This window comes from Phoenix dactylifera, chromosome 1, assembly GCF_009389715.1.
Source record: "Phoenix dactylifera cultivar Barhee BC4 chromosome 1, palm_55x_up_171113_PBpolish2nd_filt_p, whole genome shotgun sequence".
NCBI classification, from domain to species: Eukaryota; Viridiplantae; Streptophyta; class Magnoliopsida; order Arecales; family Arecaceae; genus Phoenix; species Phoenix dactylifera.
The window spans coordinates 29,484,813-29,500,552 of NC_052392.1; the positions used below are offsets into that span (position 1 = coordinate 29,484,813).

At 40.9% G+C, this 15,740-nt stretch overlaps 1 protein-coding gene across 2 annotated transcripts; it reads left to right on the plus strand.

Annotated features, from left to right (window-relative positions):
- Nucleotides 1-9,005: 9,005 nt before the first annotated feature.
- Nucleotides 9,006-10,253, plus strand: LOC103722418 (transcription factor IBH1-like 1). 2 transcript variants are annotated; one of them, XM_008812973.4, is made up of 2 exons: nt 9,006-9,719; nt 9,886-10,253. In XM_008812973.4, the coding sequence occupies exons 1-2, from the start codon at nt 9,169-9,171 to the stop codon at nt 9,938-9,940; spliced, it is 606 nt and encodes a 201-aa protein (XP_008811195.1). In that variant the 5' UTR covers nt 9,006-9,168; the 3' UTR covers nt 9,941-10,253. The 2 variants fall into 2 exon arrangements, with proteins under 2 accessions (XP_008811195.1, XP_008811196.1); XM_008812974.4 differs by having other exon boundaries at nt 9,911-10,197.
- The last annotated feature ends 5,487 nt before the right edge of the window (nt 10,254-15,740 follow it).

Here is a 15,740-nt window from a genome sequence, read left to right on the forward strand (position 1 = left end):
TATGTGATACAATTGCGTGTTGATGTGATTCACATAAATTTTCTATTTTGTCCATGCCATACAATCAACCTATTTGGATCGCAAACTAGTGTAGTTTTTTGTTTTTTTAGACTACAAGGGACTATTTCCCACCTTTGGAGGCTAACTCTAACCGAAGTTTGAAACCTCGACCTCATGGGAGCAAGCTCTCAATGGAGTCTTTAACATCTCATATACTTGAACCCTGCCAATATTGTTATTGCCTATTATAAGAAAAATAATGATCATTGTTTGTCTAGTTTAATATTGTAATTTGGATTTTCCAAATGTAAAATGGAAAAATTATTTTTTACCCCTTGGTTTGATTGTAAATTAGTGATTAATTTTTGGCCATGTTTCATTTGCCTCAGCCCTTCCTATGTGTGTACTTGTGCCTTGTTTAGCACATATTCATTCCTACGTGCACAATTTGCCTATTTATACACAGTTAAGATTATTTTGTATGCACTTGTATCTTATCTTGTGCATATTTGAAATTAAAAAAGGATTAGGGTAAATTTATGATTAACTTGTCATAAATTCTAACTGTTAAATGGCAAACAACTGTCAATGGACTGAATTGGTAAAGTGTTTTAGTATTGATGCAAAAGATCTAGTTTCAAGTCATGCCTTCACAACAATTCATGATCTCATTGAACTATTAATCAACGTTTCTATCCTTTCCTTGGAAAAATAACAAGAAGAAGAATAATAATAAAGTTCAGGCTACCCGGTCCTAGTTGTTATAAAAGAAAGAAGTTGTTAAATAGCAGAAAACTTCTGATTCTTTTACTTTTTGTTTTTGAAGAAATTGACAACTGATTTTTATTCTAAATTAATGTAACCTTTTAGACTTTTATTTGCCTTATAATCCACAAATCGGCCTCGGCTCTTCATCTCCGATCATCACGGAATGCTGGACTTGGGAACTTCCCGCAAGGCTCTAGAAAGCATCACCTCCCGTTGTATTTAAGGGAGAGAGTGGCCAAATTTGTACATGAGAGTTCTAAAAATTAAGGGACAATAAAATGACTCATAGAAAGATCAAGACATTATTTTTTGATGTCATAACTGTCACAATCTAGGACTTTACCCAAAAAGGCTAACTAGGAGGTATTCTTTGGATTCTTTAATCCTGTATAAGTATCCAAGATCTCTACGGCGAATAACCAATATGGAACTAAACACATGCTTATACGGATTCTCACATACTTCCCCCGTTCAAGGCCTCACGTCTTCGTCAAGCTAGGAGTTCAAATCCATTCAAATCTAATCATAAGTACTACGATCGGCCCGTGGTCAGCTTTAATGAACCTGTGTTGCAGTATCCTTTAGTCTATATAGGCTATGAGATGTCCTCTAGTCCACACAAGCTATGGGTTGAGTTCGCTCTGATATCATTTATCATAACCCAAAATTTCATCCAAAAAGGCTAGCCAAAAAGTATTCTTTGGATATTTTAGTTATGTATAAGTTGCCAACATCTCCTCAACGAGTAACTAATGTGGGACTAAACACACACCCGCACGGATTCTCACAATAACCTTACTACAACACTAAAGAAGAACTAGATGTGCTTCTTGCAAACCTTTGATGACAAGTAATTAATCTCGATGGGAAGATCCCTATAAGTACTCTAGGATAACTTAGGGACTAAGTCCATTGGATATCCTTTTATAATATGCCTCATCTATCAAAATTAGTTACAGAGTATCAAGATGAGTGTAATCTCCTATTTAGTTATGATAAGATAAGAAAGAGAATACATTCCTTATCATAACAACCATATTCAAATATTATCGTCATTCTTATCAGAGATCTTCATCTTAAATGTAGAACTCCAAAAAAAAAAATCAAAGCTTAGTGATTTGTTAGGATGGGCCACATCCAGTTAGGTTCCAAACAGATCATCTAAGGATCTCTGCTGGTGTGTGCTTGGTCTTAGATCATCTATGTATTGGAAGATCTTGGATACTTATACACAGTCATGGTATCCAAATAATAACTTTTAGTTAGCTTTTTTTGGATAAAGTTTTGGATCGTCACAAATGGTATTAGAGCCAACGCCTATAGCGCTGGTGCGCTAGAGGATACTCCAGCATGGGCCCATTTGAGTTGACCACGGATTAATTGGGAAGTTTGTAATTAGGTTTGTGGTACTTATAATTGGATTTGAACTGGAACTTAAGCAAGAGAATATGTGAGGATCCATGCATGTGTATATTTAGTCCCATATTGATTATGCTTTTTAGAAATATAGTAAACTATTTTTTGTTAAAATCTCTACTAGCAAAACCTTTATTTTAAAAGCTCTATTAACAAGAGCTCTACTGCCAACAATAATCCCAGATAGAGTCAAAAGACCAAATGGAAAAAGTTCATGTTCTACAAAATTACTTTTAAACAATTTTGGGAAGAGAACTATAGTTGCGATAAGCATTGCTAAGAAGAAAAATGTTGTGGAGCTATGTGTTGGTGTTACAAGAGAGAGGCATCGCTGAATGGTGACGTAGTCCAAGACAACGCAGAGGTGCTTAATGAGGTGATGTGGCATAGGCCTGTCGCCTCTGGGACAAGTGATTTGGCTCAAGTCTAGCATTATTGAAAAGGATGAGAAGGGAGAAACAAAGAGGAGTCTAGGTTGGTGGTGATGAGAAGGTGGAGAGTGTTGAGAGGTAGAAGTTTACGGAGAGAATGGGTGGAAGAAGTGGGATGACTACTTGGTGGTGGAAAGATTTGTTCTGAAAAGATTGGATGGAAGCTTGGCTCTAACCTGTAATTTTAAGCATACTAATATGATTCGAACTGAATGGGAATGGAAGTCCTCTACCAAGCATTATAAAATCTACTCTTCTTGTTTTTACCATTTGTTTGTAACATGAGTGCATTAAATGAATACCTATTATGTTGCTGGATTCAGAAAACAGAGTATTTGTTTTTCCCTTGTATTAAAAAGTTAATAATGAGTAGGCCCAATCTAGCTTCCATCTCATGCTACCATTTCACTTCTAGTTCCACCACCTCCCTGGATGGATATCTTCTCATTTGAAGTAATTTGGGGGTGGTGGTGGTGATATCATCTTTGGTTAGGACAGGTAGCATGGGTACGAGGGTGGAGGTGGAGAGGAAGAAGATGGGAAGAGCTGCTAAAGTATTACACGCTTTACGTTAATATCTTGAAAAGGAACTAAGGGTTCAAAGTTAATGAGAGACTATCCAACTCTAAGGTGTAAACTATGGAACATGATATACGTACACTATAAAAAATATCTTGAAATCAAAATTCATGTATTTTGATGGTCTCTAACCTAGTCATTAAATATATGTTAAAATAGATAGTCTAATAGTGGACACATGAATTTTGATTTCCAGAAGGAAACCCCCGAAGCAAAACTAAAAGGGGATCCCCCGGGCTTCGCCTCCTCCGCGTGGCGGCTCTTCGACCTCCGTCGGTTAGCCCCGGCCGGCCTCTCTCTTTCTTCCTCTCCCTCTCCCTCCCTCCTCTACTCTTTCTCTCTCTTTTCCTCCTCTTCCTTCTCCTTCTCCCCCTCCATGGTTGGTCTTGGTTTGGTTGCCGGAACTGTGCCGGTCCGCCACCAGTACGACTCGGGATGCCCCAAACCGGGCGGTTCGGAATGGTTTTACCGACCATGCCGAGCCCCCTCAGATTTTCTCTAGGAGCCAACCCCAAGAATGCTTTGGAGAGCATACTCCTGAGATGAGAAGACCGAGCTCACTCAGATTTCTCTAGGTAGCCAACCTAGGGATGTCTCGAAGAGCATACTCCCGACATGAGAAGACCAAGCCCACTCGGATTTTCTCTGGGTAGCCACCACAGAGATGCCTTGAAAAGCATACTCCGAGATGAGAAGATTAGCCATTGTGCCAAAAGGCTTAGCATGCCAACTAACTCCTTTAGGTTGGGAACAACCTAAATAAAAGGACGAGCCCACTCAGAATCCCTCGCGAGTCGGACTTCGGGAAGATCAGTCGAGGAGCCAAAGACATGCTCAAATCTCTGCGAGGAGAGGGGCTCGGTGAGACGACCCGAACTTGAATGAAGAAATGAACAAAGATGAGCAAAAAACCGAAATCAAGTACTTTGAAAAATTTCTCTGCTTTCATTATCTTGTGGTAAATATATATTAACCTTGACAGAAATCGAGCAAAAAGAACCATAGCAAAAGGTTGAGGCGGGGCACGACAACACCTACACTCAAACAAAGAGCAAATAATGTCACGACGCAAATCAAGACCGAAGTCAGGTATTTGGTAAACTCCTCACTTTCATTAAAGTTGTATCGTTTTACAATGACCTCAACAGAGGCTAAATAAAAAGAAGGTACATCGAGCTCGGCATACTTGAGCAAAAAGAAAAAAACAAAGGCTGACAGCCCTAAAACCGACAGTCTTGACAGTTCATGATCATGGCAGCCCCACGTCCAGCATCAGACCTGCACCGCACTTTGCCATACGGACTGACCCCTACATCGTGGCCATACCACCAACCGCTGCCTGGTGTTATTGCACGTCACATCGGCCCAGTCAACGACAAGGTCGGCTTTCCTATATAAGGAAAACAACTCAGAGGACTTGAGATACATAATATGCTACTCTTCTCACAGAGGCCTCACTTTGCTAAAATCTCTTCCTTCCGTACTATTGCTTTATTGTTCCAATGTAGGAGTCCAGCTTTCAAAGCCTCAACCAGCCTGCTCAGCCCATCTCCAGCCGCCATCAGAGTTGTTCGAGCTACGCTCCTATCTCGATCCGAATACGGCGGCAACAGATACCATGTTTTACTATAATTTAATTATCAAAATATAGTAAATTTAAATCTGCCCATATTTTAAGATGTATAGATTATAGTTCTTAAAATGAACTTTTAATTTATATGTCCTATCGTGTATTTTATTGTACTAATGCATTTTATACAATTCATTTTATACCAACATGATAGGTTAAAGACGGTCAAAATATATAAATTTTAATTTATAAATATTTTTTGCAGATCATATTAAATGATTTGAATTTTCGATTTATATGATCTATTATTTTCGATTTAGTTAAACATTGACATCCCACAACCTACATATCCAGTTATCTATCATTATCATTATCGTCGTCTTCTCTTCCTTCCGCTTTTTTTTCAGAAAATTTCATGAGGAAACTTTCTGCAAATCTGTTGTGCCAAATGCTTGCAGGCAGATCTCATTGCTTTCAAGGAGCATGCTACTAAGTAACCCAGTCTTGTTAATTCTTCTATCTAGGTTGATACCAATAAACCTTAAGTGAAAGTAAAATCAACTAAGACAGCCTGTGATGAGAATTTTATAAGGAAATTCATGGTAGGCCCATGCAAAGAACAAAGAAAAAGAAAAAGAAAGAAGATTGATTGGCAATATTATGCAAGATATACTATGATTATTTATAGAAAAAGTGCATTCACCTAAAACATGTTGATACGGAGGAGCATCTTAAATACTATTTGGCACAACACCATAAAAACAAACATGCAAGACAGAGCTCCTATACTTCATGCCTTATGGGTTGCTTGGGCATGAAAGAAGCTGACAAGTTTTCCCATGTTTTAAGGGCAAAAACCACAGATAAAGTAATCAAATGAAAACTTTGCCCTTTGAAGCCACCACACAGAGGAAAGCCTCCTCTTTCTTTCTTTCTTTTCTTTTCCTTCTTTTTTTTTTTTTCTTTTTTTTCGCGCTAAGAGAGGTGGATCATACTAGATGAGTACGGATGCACCCAATAAAATCAAAAAAAAATACTTCAGAGTGTCGAGGGTAACTTTTTATCTCCAATCCATATGGTACTATCTGAGTAACTGGCAATGCAGCCATCCAGTTTGCGGCCCCATTAGCTTTACGGAAGACATGCTTGACCTGGAAGGCTCCTCCATTTATCACTATTGCTCAGATATCTCGAAGTAAAGGGTAAACGCAACCGCTATCCTTGGATATATATTTGAAAAATTAATATAATGCAACGTAACGCCAAATTAATAATCAAAGGAGCACCTATTTTTAAGTTGACAGGTGTTTCCAAAAGTGCCCCATTTTAGGGCATATAAAATTTTGGGGTCCCCCTCCCCCCCAACCCTTAATGATTCAAGCCCGAAGGGTTGCAAGCCTTTGTTGGGACAGTGGAAGCCCACCCATGTCTTACCATGTGTCCGCGTTATCCGGGTGCCCCAATAGGAACATGTGATTTAGGGCACCTCGCAAACCTAGAGTACAGTAATAGTACATGTACCTAAGTGCGTGTCCCTTAATTCACGCATAAATTAATATATGTACTCCCGTAGGTCTAGGAAAAGGCGTAGACCACCCCGCTTGCTTTCCCGTAACTCGTGGCAGGCGAATCAAGGGGCTGACATCATGGGCATGGGTGGAAACTACAGAGATCTTTCCTCGCACCTACAGAAGTTTTGGAAAAATACAAAGTAGATGAATGGCTTCAAAATATTTTCCTCCGTGAATTTGTCTAGTTACCCAGAAGGTCGTTGTGGCCCTAATTCAAGTTTGTTTCAGGTCTAAGATTTGAATCTATTTTATTTCATCAATCAATCAATTAATTAAAAATATATATTAAAGGAAATAAAAATGATTTAAAAATATAGATCTATATGTTCATATCTAATAAATCTCGAGATATATTCTCTTTCGTAGTTCAATTAGGACACCGGCCAATCAAGACGGAAGCTGCATGGATGAATTGATAAGTTTATCTCTTCATGTTCTATGAAAGAGGGGACATGTAGTAAGATCTAATCCCAAGTAGGGATTTCTATTTCTTTTGTTTTCATTTCGTATTTATCCTTGGACAAGTATGAAAATTTTGAGATTTATTGGTTTACATTGACAAAGGATTGAAGTTTTTTATGTACCATACTAATAATGGGTTTAAAAATTTGTGAATATTCATCAATAAAAGTGAGGTGCCGCCTTTCTCATCTTAAACACAATTTTGAAAGGGACTTCTTGATAAACTTCTATTGCACCGCTCAATATGGGATGCTACTTTTACATCTCAAAGTTTGTCGTGCACAACAAGCATGTCTGAAGTAGAAAATTAGTGTCTGCGTTACGACAAACCTGAAACATATCAAATGGCTAGTAGTAATACAAATCTAAGATTTAACCAAGAGAAGGTGTAGGTAAGAAAATATAAATATATAAATAAATCTACTTCACTCTATCAGCTTAAGCTTTTATGACAAGTGGTGATTTCAACATGCTAATAAAGAAAAGTTCAGCTCACATATGAGGAGGAGTGTACAAAATATAAAATATATAAATAAATCTACCTCATTCTATCAAATTAAATTTTTTTTATAATACATAGTTCTTGAAGTTCCAGTGCATAATAAATTGGTCATCATTCTTCAAAAATATAAAGAAGCAGCCGCACATGGGAATCCAATGCATGGCCCGGGGGAAAAGCCGGGTTTGGGCTGCTTAGATTTTTTTTTTTTCAGAGGACAAAATGTACTTAGCACCACGACAAAAGGAGAGCTTGGTGGGGGCACGTAGAGCCCTAAAGATTAGAAGCCCCGACGTGGATACCATGTGAGTTAGCTCTCTCTCTCACACACATCCTCTTTTTTTTTTTTTACCTCAAAGCCGATTGTGAGTAGTAGAAAAAGAATTTGCCCCCACATTCATCACCATGTTTTCCGGATCCTGCCAATCCACCTTTTGCACCACCCCAATAATGAGGGAAGAAAAAGAAGTAGAGGAAAATATTACCAAAAACCAAAAGAGTTAGATATGAACCACTTGGCCTGAAAGCTACATCACTTCACATGGGGAAGAAAAGGTATTAAGATAGAAAGGAAGCATAGGTTGTTTTTAGTTGTTATATACTCATCTTCTATCTATCAAATTTTAAATATTTTACATACACAAACTCTAACTTTGTGGTATATAGGTGTACATGTGCAATGATATATAATCAATCAAAAGTTTTAAACAATCTTTTCTCCATTCACCATTTCACAACACATTAGATTTATTCATTGTTGAGAATGAGCCCACAAATCTCCCCAATAATAGTCAATCTTGGCATTTTTCTCGTTGGAATTAACAATACCAATTGAAACAGGATCAACAAGAATAATGGGCATTCGTCTTAGGAAAGTACCCAATAAAAAGAACTTAATGGCATGTGACTCTTGGAGTTTTTGAGCAAATAATTATCTTCTAAAGATATTGCCCATACGTTGATAAAAATTTTATTGAAAGATGTTCTTCAAAATTATCTAAACTCATATGTACAACTATCCTCAAATTTAAAAGAACTCCCATCCCTGCTTCTTCAAGATGAGATTAAGCAAACTCCTACAAATCATACTTGTTCCAAGTGAAAAAGGTTACAAAGGTTGAGATGTGTCTCCTAAGAACTAGGAAAAAGCAATTAGACTTGTTTCCCTGAATTTTTAACAACATGTATAGGCAATTGGTATGCGCAAACCCATGCTCAGTTGGTGGCAATTTAACATCTAGTATACTGCTATATAGGTTGCTCATGACTTGTTCCTATGTTCATATATATATGAAAAAAAGTTAAGGTTTTTCACTTGAAATAATGCCCTACTTGGTGTTGCTTGTGGGAGTGGGCCTTTGGCGCCATGTGAATGCATGTGGCGTGTCTCTTTCGACACGGGCCCACTGGCTCACCCCACTTCCAATGACCCCAAAATTAATCGCCCTTCCACTTATACCCCCCGTGACTCGGCTCAAATTTCCTCCCTCATATTTTTTTCTTCTTCCTCTTTCATATTTTGTTCGTATCTGACCCTCTGGTAGCCCTATCAGAGCACACTTCCTACAGCAGTGCGCAACTAAAGACAAACAAAACTTTCAAATGACCTCAAACCCCATACCTCTTAAGCAAATTGCAGTCACTGTCCCTCCATTATAGACCACAATATTAGTATAATATAAAGAAGTTCCCATCTAAAGCACACAGCCATCTCTTGCTCGCTCCTCTTCGAGCCTCGCCACCCTGGTACAACTACAACCCAGTAGAATGTGAGAGTGGAGTCATGATGTAAGAAAAGCCGCATCGCATTGCTTTTAAGCATAGATACCAAGCCTTTGCCTCTCTAGCTACCTTGCTTTCCCAATCACTACCATGCAAGCCTCAAACACATTCAAGAAGGCCTTCCTCAAGCGCATGCTCCTGGGGCTCCAGCTAGCTGGTTTCTCATCCAAGAGCATGACCGTCCAAGAGAGAAAGAGCGCCATCAAGCTCTCGGCCGATGTCGCCATGGCCTGCGCTAGAGGCAGCGCAAATTGGAGTCGTGCCATCATCGCAGACCTTTCGAAACAGGAGAAGAACAAGGTCCTTCTGAGGAGCATCCTCCGAAAAGATTACGAGAGGCTGACCAGGCCATGTCACCACACATGGAAGATCCCGAGAAGTAAGAAGATCTTGAAGAGGAGCTTTAGAGTGTGTTCGAGGAGGAGGAAGGGTCTACGTGCACCACAAGGCCTTGCAACAAGTGTTCTTGCTAGGGTTTTGGTGAAGAAGAGGACTCGGGTGCTCAAAAGGCTCGTACCAGGCGGCGAGTCCTTGGATGGCTCTTATTTGCTGGATGAGACCTTAGACTATGCCATCTCTCTTCGAGTTCAGGTTGATCTCATGCAGCGCCTTTCAAAAGCCTTTGAAGCCTCAAAAGTCGGGTAAGTTCAAGCATTACCTCCCTGTAAAATCTGTAATCCTTTCTCATTGCTTAGCCTAAATTATCCAAGGGTAAGTTATTAAATTATTTATTTTTGCAGTTTGGTATATTTATATGCATTCATTCAATCCTTCTGCACCCTTCCATTCTCTTTTTTCTGCCCGCAGATCTCATAACGTATGCACGTTTCAGGCAAGAGAGGATTCATATGCTGACAAATGAGGATTTCTGAGATGGCTGCCTTTTGGACTCCAAAAACCAGAAGAGAAAATACCTTCAGACAACTCTGGCCCAACAAAGGTTGCAAAGAGTGTAGCATGGAAGGAAGTTTTATGTACCTTAGCCCGTTATCGCTATTGGAGAGGGTGAAGTATTTATGTTGGTTTCTATATAAAGACCAAACCGCACAAAAGCACGAGCTTGGGTTTGTTAATGATTGTAAGATTGTATTGTGAAAGAAGGATGTTAGGGTTTCCAGAGCTTCGGATCACATTTCCTTGCTAATGGCATTATTAGCTAATAAATACAAGAATGATCCCACACGTGACGCGCAGGGAGATAATGAAAATGTAAATATAAATTGAATTTCTTCTGAGCATGTGTGGTGTGCAATATTTTTTTTTTTTTTTTTTGTGTGTGTGTGCGTATATGGGAACGATTTAATTTTCAATTGAATTTTCTCTCTCCTTTTATGTAAATTGAATTTTCAATTGAATTTCCTTTGTGCGGGCACGCATGTGAAATTTTTTGTATGTAAACACATGCAAAATTCCTTTTTCTTTTAACATAACTTTCAAAAATGCCAAATTTTTCTATGAATTTCTTTCTAATTATCTAAATTTTAGAGATGGGTCGAGTTTTCTCTCTGCTTTCCGTTAAATAGTTATAGAGATAGAATTAGATCATACTATGAACTTAAATAAAGATATCTTATAAAATATCTAAACACAGGAATAACTTTCCAAATAAAGTTTCTTCTTTTTACTTTTTGAGAACAGATGGAGGAAGCCCACCAAGACTTCATTAAGAAAATAAAAAAAAAAATATACATGGTTTCCAAATGGATTTTTGTGCAAAGAACAACAGCAAGGTCCACCTCAGACATCCATGCGCAGCCTATGACTTGAGCTTTGGCATGAAACAAATTGTGGCTCAAGAGGAAAGGGTTAAATTATACAATGGAAACACATGAGAAATCACAAGGAACCATGAAGAACTGATTCCCAGTAGTTTGCACATGAGAAATCACAAGGAACCATGAGGAACTGATTCCCGGTAGTTTACCTTCTAGTCCACATATGTTTGTCAATGAGATATCACAATTAATTCCCAGTGGCAAGGGTATATCATCTTCAGAGAATGTTATGAGAGTTTTATGAATTATCTGAGTAGTTTCAACCACATAAACATGACCAGAACTATTACATGTTGAACATGATCGAAAGTATCCAATTTGTTAAACCAATTCATTGTAATGTTATTTCTAGTACTTCTTTTGGATGTTTAGGACTTACCGATTATTGATGAAATCAAATTTTAGGATCTTGTGAAAAATTAGTTTTAGTTAGTTTAGATATAAAAAGTTATGCCTCATATTTCTGAACTTTGAAGTTCGAATCTTTTATCGCTGATCAATTGTCAATTCTGGTATATAAATGAACTGAAAAATGTAACATTTCAGCAACTTGCTTCGGGCTATTACCCTGTTCAAGAGAATAGAGCTAATTTATTAGTTTTGAGTTTTTAAGATTCGTCATTAAGGTTGAGGCATCATAGCTAGTGTTAGAAGTTATACAAGTTTTCTGGTTTAGGGTCTTTCAGACTAGAGGCCTTTGATAGTGTGCATATTGATAGAGGTTACACACACTGAACCTGTCCAAGTAATATGACTCTAAAAATAAGGATGGATAACATATTGTCAAGTTTTAAGGGATTAGTTAATCATTGACTATCAAATTGGCTTTTAAGGCTTGACAAAAGGTAATGGGGTCAATGGACCAATTATTCATGGCCAATAGCAAATCTATTGTCTAATAGATCAAAGCAGCCAAAAACCTAAAAACTAAGATTCCAAAATCACCCATGGACAAGCCAAAATGATTAGTTAATTATCTCAATTCAACATTTGTGATTGTTGGTGCTCAAAGTTAGCTCTAAAGAAGAATGCTTTGTAGATAAGTATATATCCATAAAGTTGATTGGAACAAGGTTGGACAGTAATGGTTTTGAAAATTACCTTCCACTTCATGTTTAGTATGATCATACAACCGTCTTGTAGCTTTTTTAACAGGAGAATAAAGTGCCCATAAAACTACACACCTGACACAACTGTAGGAATATAAACTCTGCATGCCCTGTCAACACAACTCTGCCCATGAAAGAAATTTGTGCAGTGCAGACATCTACTTTTAAGGCATATATCCTTCAGCGACTTAACAGAGGAATGTGGTTCCTGTATCAGACCTTGTTTTCCTGTTCTTTTTCTTGACTCCTTCCAAATTCGGTACAATCTCTTGAGGGTCCAGTTGTACAAGATTAATTGGTATTGTTGCTGGAAATTGGACCCAGGGGTGACCACTTGGCTGAGAAGGAGGAGCTCCGGGGTGAGCAGTACGTCGGCGGGCTGCGTCCTCCGGGGGACCTGCAAAAAGCCGGTGGCCGGGATTTCTGGCGCCGTCCCTTCGATGCTTAAGTCAAAGAAGGACTTTAGTGGAGAAAGAGAGATATTGCATGCGGGGGTCTTCGAGTCAGAATCCTTCCGAATAATCCCCTTTTAAAGAGGAAAAAGTTTTCCTTTTATAATAGGGATACAGGATTACCTGTGATGTGATCGAACGAATTAAATAAGTTACCGTCATGATTGAGTGTGGTCATCTGAATTAATGCGTTGCCGTGGAGGACGGGTGTCACGCCCCGAGCCCGAGGCGCGGCAGACGCCGCACGCCCGCACGACGGGCTGCACAGGCGTGCAAGGCATCGGATCATATCAAAGCAAATATAGATGTTCAAAACTGACATAATTATTTAAATTTATTCAAAAATAGTCTTACAAAATTTCAAAATAACATTTGCTAATATAATTCAAATGTCCAGACTAATCTAACTGAAATGCCAATAACTGATGGAATCATCGGAACATCTAACGCACTCCCCAATCCCGTGCGATCAAGCCTCTGGATCTGAAAAACAGAAAAAATAAAATAATGAGCTACACTAGCCCAGTAAGCAACAAAATACCCCAAAGTGGGGTTAGAGCATATCAGGTCAAAATACAGAATAATGACTGGAATAAATCATAAATAACATCGTTTTACTGTTTTCAAAACTTATCATTTTTTCAAAAACTCTGATACCAGAATCTCAACATAATAGGCTACGGCCACGTAACCCAGTGGCATGGGTTGCACAAGGTGCCAAATCCACTATTTTTATCCACCGATGGCAGCCGGTGTTGCACAAAAGTGCCAAATCCACTATTTTTATCCACCGATGGCAGCCGGTGTTGCACAAAAGTGCCAAATTCACTATATTTACCCACCGATAGCAGCTGGTGTCGAAACTGGTTCCTCACAGATTACAAGTCGACAGGTCCAACGTATAATCCCCATTGGCGGGGCCAGAACAGAACAGAACAGATCATAGCCATGCTGAGAATGCATATATATAAAAACAGATGTCATAAATTGCCCAGTCATAGTTTATGGATTTCAGAGCATATAACGTAATTTTCAAATAAAATTTAACATGCCAGACCCATTTTACTAAATACAAAATATATTTCGAAATTTAATCTACTAATAATTATTTTAGAAAAATGCACTTCGAAGCATTAAGTTACTTACCTCTTCTCGCTTAATCCCTACTTCAGATAGGCGGATCAGGTTCACCTGTTTAAATTTAATTAATTTCTTGTTAATTTCAGAGCTAAGCAAAAATCCAAAAATAATACTACTGGGCACGGCCCAACAGGGCCCAGAGTTGGTCCATAATGAACATGGCCCGATAGGGCCCACATCAGACACGGCCCAATGGGCCCACATAGACTCGGCCCAATAGGGCCCTCCCAAGGTTGGCCTCTAATTTGTTCATTTATGCAATAAAAATTCGTTTCAGGGACCAATGTCTAATTACATAGCACCGTTCCGTAATAAAACTTGGGTAAAAGGACCAAACAAATATAGTTGAGGGCCTTTATGTAATAAATCTTTCCTACAGGGATCAAATACAAATTACAGAATACCTTTTTGTCAAATAATATACTGCCAAGGGCTGAACTGAAAAATTTCATTTATTGGCCAAATGGGTTCGGATTGTGGATTCCGGATTTTGGGTTCCGGGTTCGGGTTCGGATTCGGGTTCCGGGTTCGGATCTGAACTGGGCCCAAGTTGGGCCCACAAAGGTACTGCCCAACTGGGCCCAATCGGACTGGACTGGGCCCAAGTTGGGCCTGCAATGGATAGGGCCCAACCGGACTGGACTGGGCCGTGATGGGCCTCCTCCTTCCCCAAACCCCCCACGGATAGGGGAAGAAGGAGAGACAGAAGAGAGAGAGAGGGCCGGTGGGGTGGCCGGCCTGGGTGGCGGGAGGCCACCCCTCGGTCGACGGCCAGCCGACCGCCATGGCGGCCGGCGGCCGTTGCAGTGGCTGACGGGGAGGAGCAGCAACCGAGGTGATCTCGGTTGCTGGGGCTGAAACAGAGGGGAAAAAATCAATTCTTTTGGCAATAGAACGAAGCCAAGGATGAGGGAAGCTCACCGGCGGTCGACGGAGGTGGTGGGTCTCGGCCAAGGGAGGCTCGATCCGACAGCTAGCAGCGGCGACGGCGGTGGGGCTTCCAACGGCCAAACTAGATCGAAAAACAGGGGAATAAGAAAATCAAAGGAGCTTGGCTCCTGGGGTGGCTGAACTCGATTGAAGTGGCGCACGCGGTCACCGGAGAAGAAGGAGAAGCAGGGAAGAGAGGGGGGGAAGGAGAGAAGGTGCTCGGTGGAGGATCCAAGGGAGGAAGAAAGGGGTTTTATAACCCCATTTCAACGGCTCTCCGCCGCGAAAATCACGGCGATGGGGCGAAATCAACGGCCGCTCGTGCGGCCGTGGCTGTGGAACAACCGCGGGGCTGCCGCGTAACACCCGCGGCGCCCCGCCCTCGCTGCGCCCGAAGAAGCCGGAGGGGATCGCATTTGCAATCCCCTGCTCTGGCCCCTTCCAAAAGGGGAATGGGGCTGAAGTCGGCTGGGGCTGCCGACTTCAGCCCCGTATCTCACAACGGGACTGGAACCAATGAGTTGTTGTGGGTGACCGAACGTAGTTGAGTGAGTTGATGAGTTGCCGTGGATGGCCTGAGATTTTGAGTAAGCCGGAGATCCATGGAGACCATGCGCATTAATTGTTGATAGTCGTAGCAGGGTATGGTCCCTGGTTGATGTGTCGTGGCGTGGCCGGCAAGCAAAGTATGGTACGGTGAGACTGCTGCAGGGCATAGCCGTAGCATGTGGACGATGAGCTTGGTCTTCTGAGCTAGGCCTGCATGAGCTCGGCCTTCGGAGCTCGGTCTTTCGAGCTCGGTCTTTTGGGCTCGGCCTGCATGAGCTCCGCCTGCATGAGCTCGGCCTGCGTGAGCTCGACCTGCATTAGCTGGGTCTGCAAGAGCTCGGTCTGCATGAGCTCGGCCTGCATGAGCTCGGCCTGCATTAGCTGGGTCTACATGAGCTCGGTCTGCATGAGCTCGGCCTGCATGAGTTCGGCCTGCAAGAGCTCGGCCTGTATGAGCTCGGTCTTCTGAGCTTGGTCTGCATGAGCTCGGCCTGCGTGAGATCGATCTTCTGGGCTTGGCCTGCATGAGCTCGGCCTACATGAGCTCGGTCTGCATGAGCTCGGCCTGCGTGAGCTCGGCCTGCATTAGCTGGGTCTGTATGAGCTCGGTCTGCATGAGCTCGGCCTGCAGGAGCTCAGTTTGCATGAGCTCGGTCTGCATGAGCTCGGCTTGCATGAGCTCGGTCTTCTGAGCTCGGTCTACATGA

Coding starts and splice junctions, on each gene's coding strand:
- LOC103722418 (XM_008812973.4), top strand. CDS start 9,169: ATGCAAGCCTCAAACACATTCAAGAAGGCCTTCCTCAAGCGCATGCTC. Junction 9,720..9,885: donor TTTGAAGCCTCAAAAGTCGG/GTAAGTTCAAGC, acceptor TTCTGCCCGCAG/ATCTCATAACGTATGCACGT.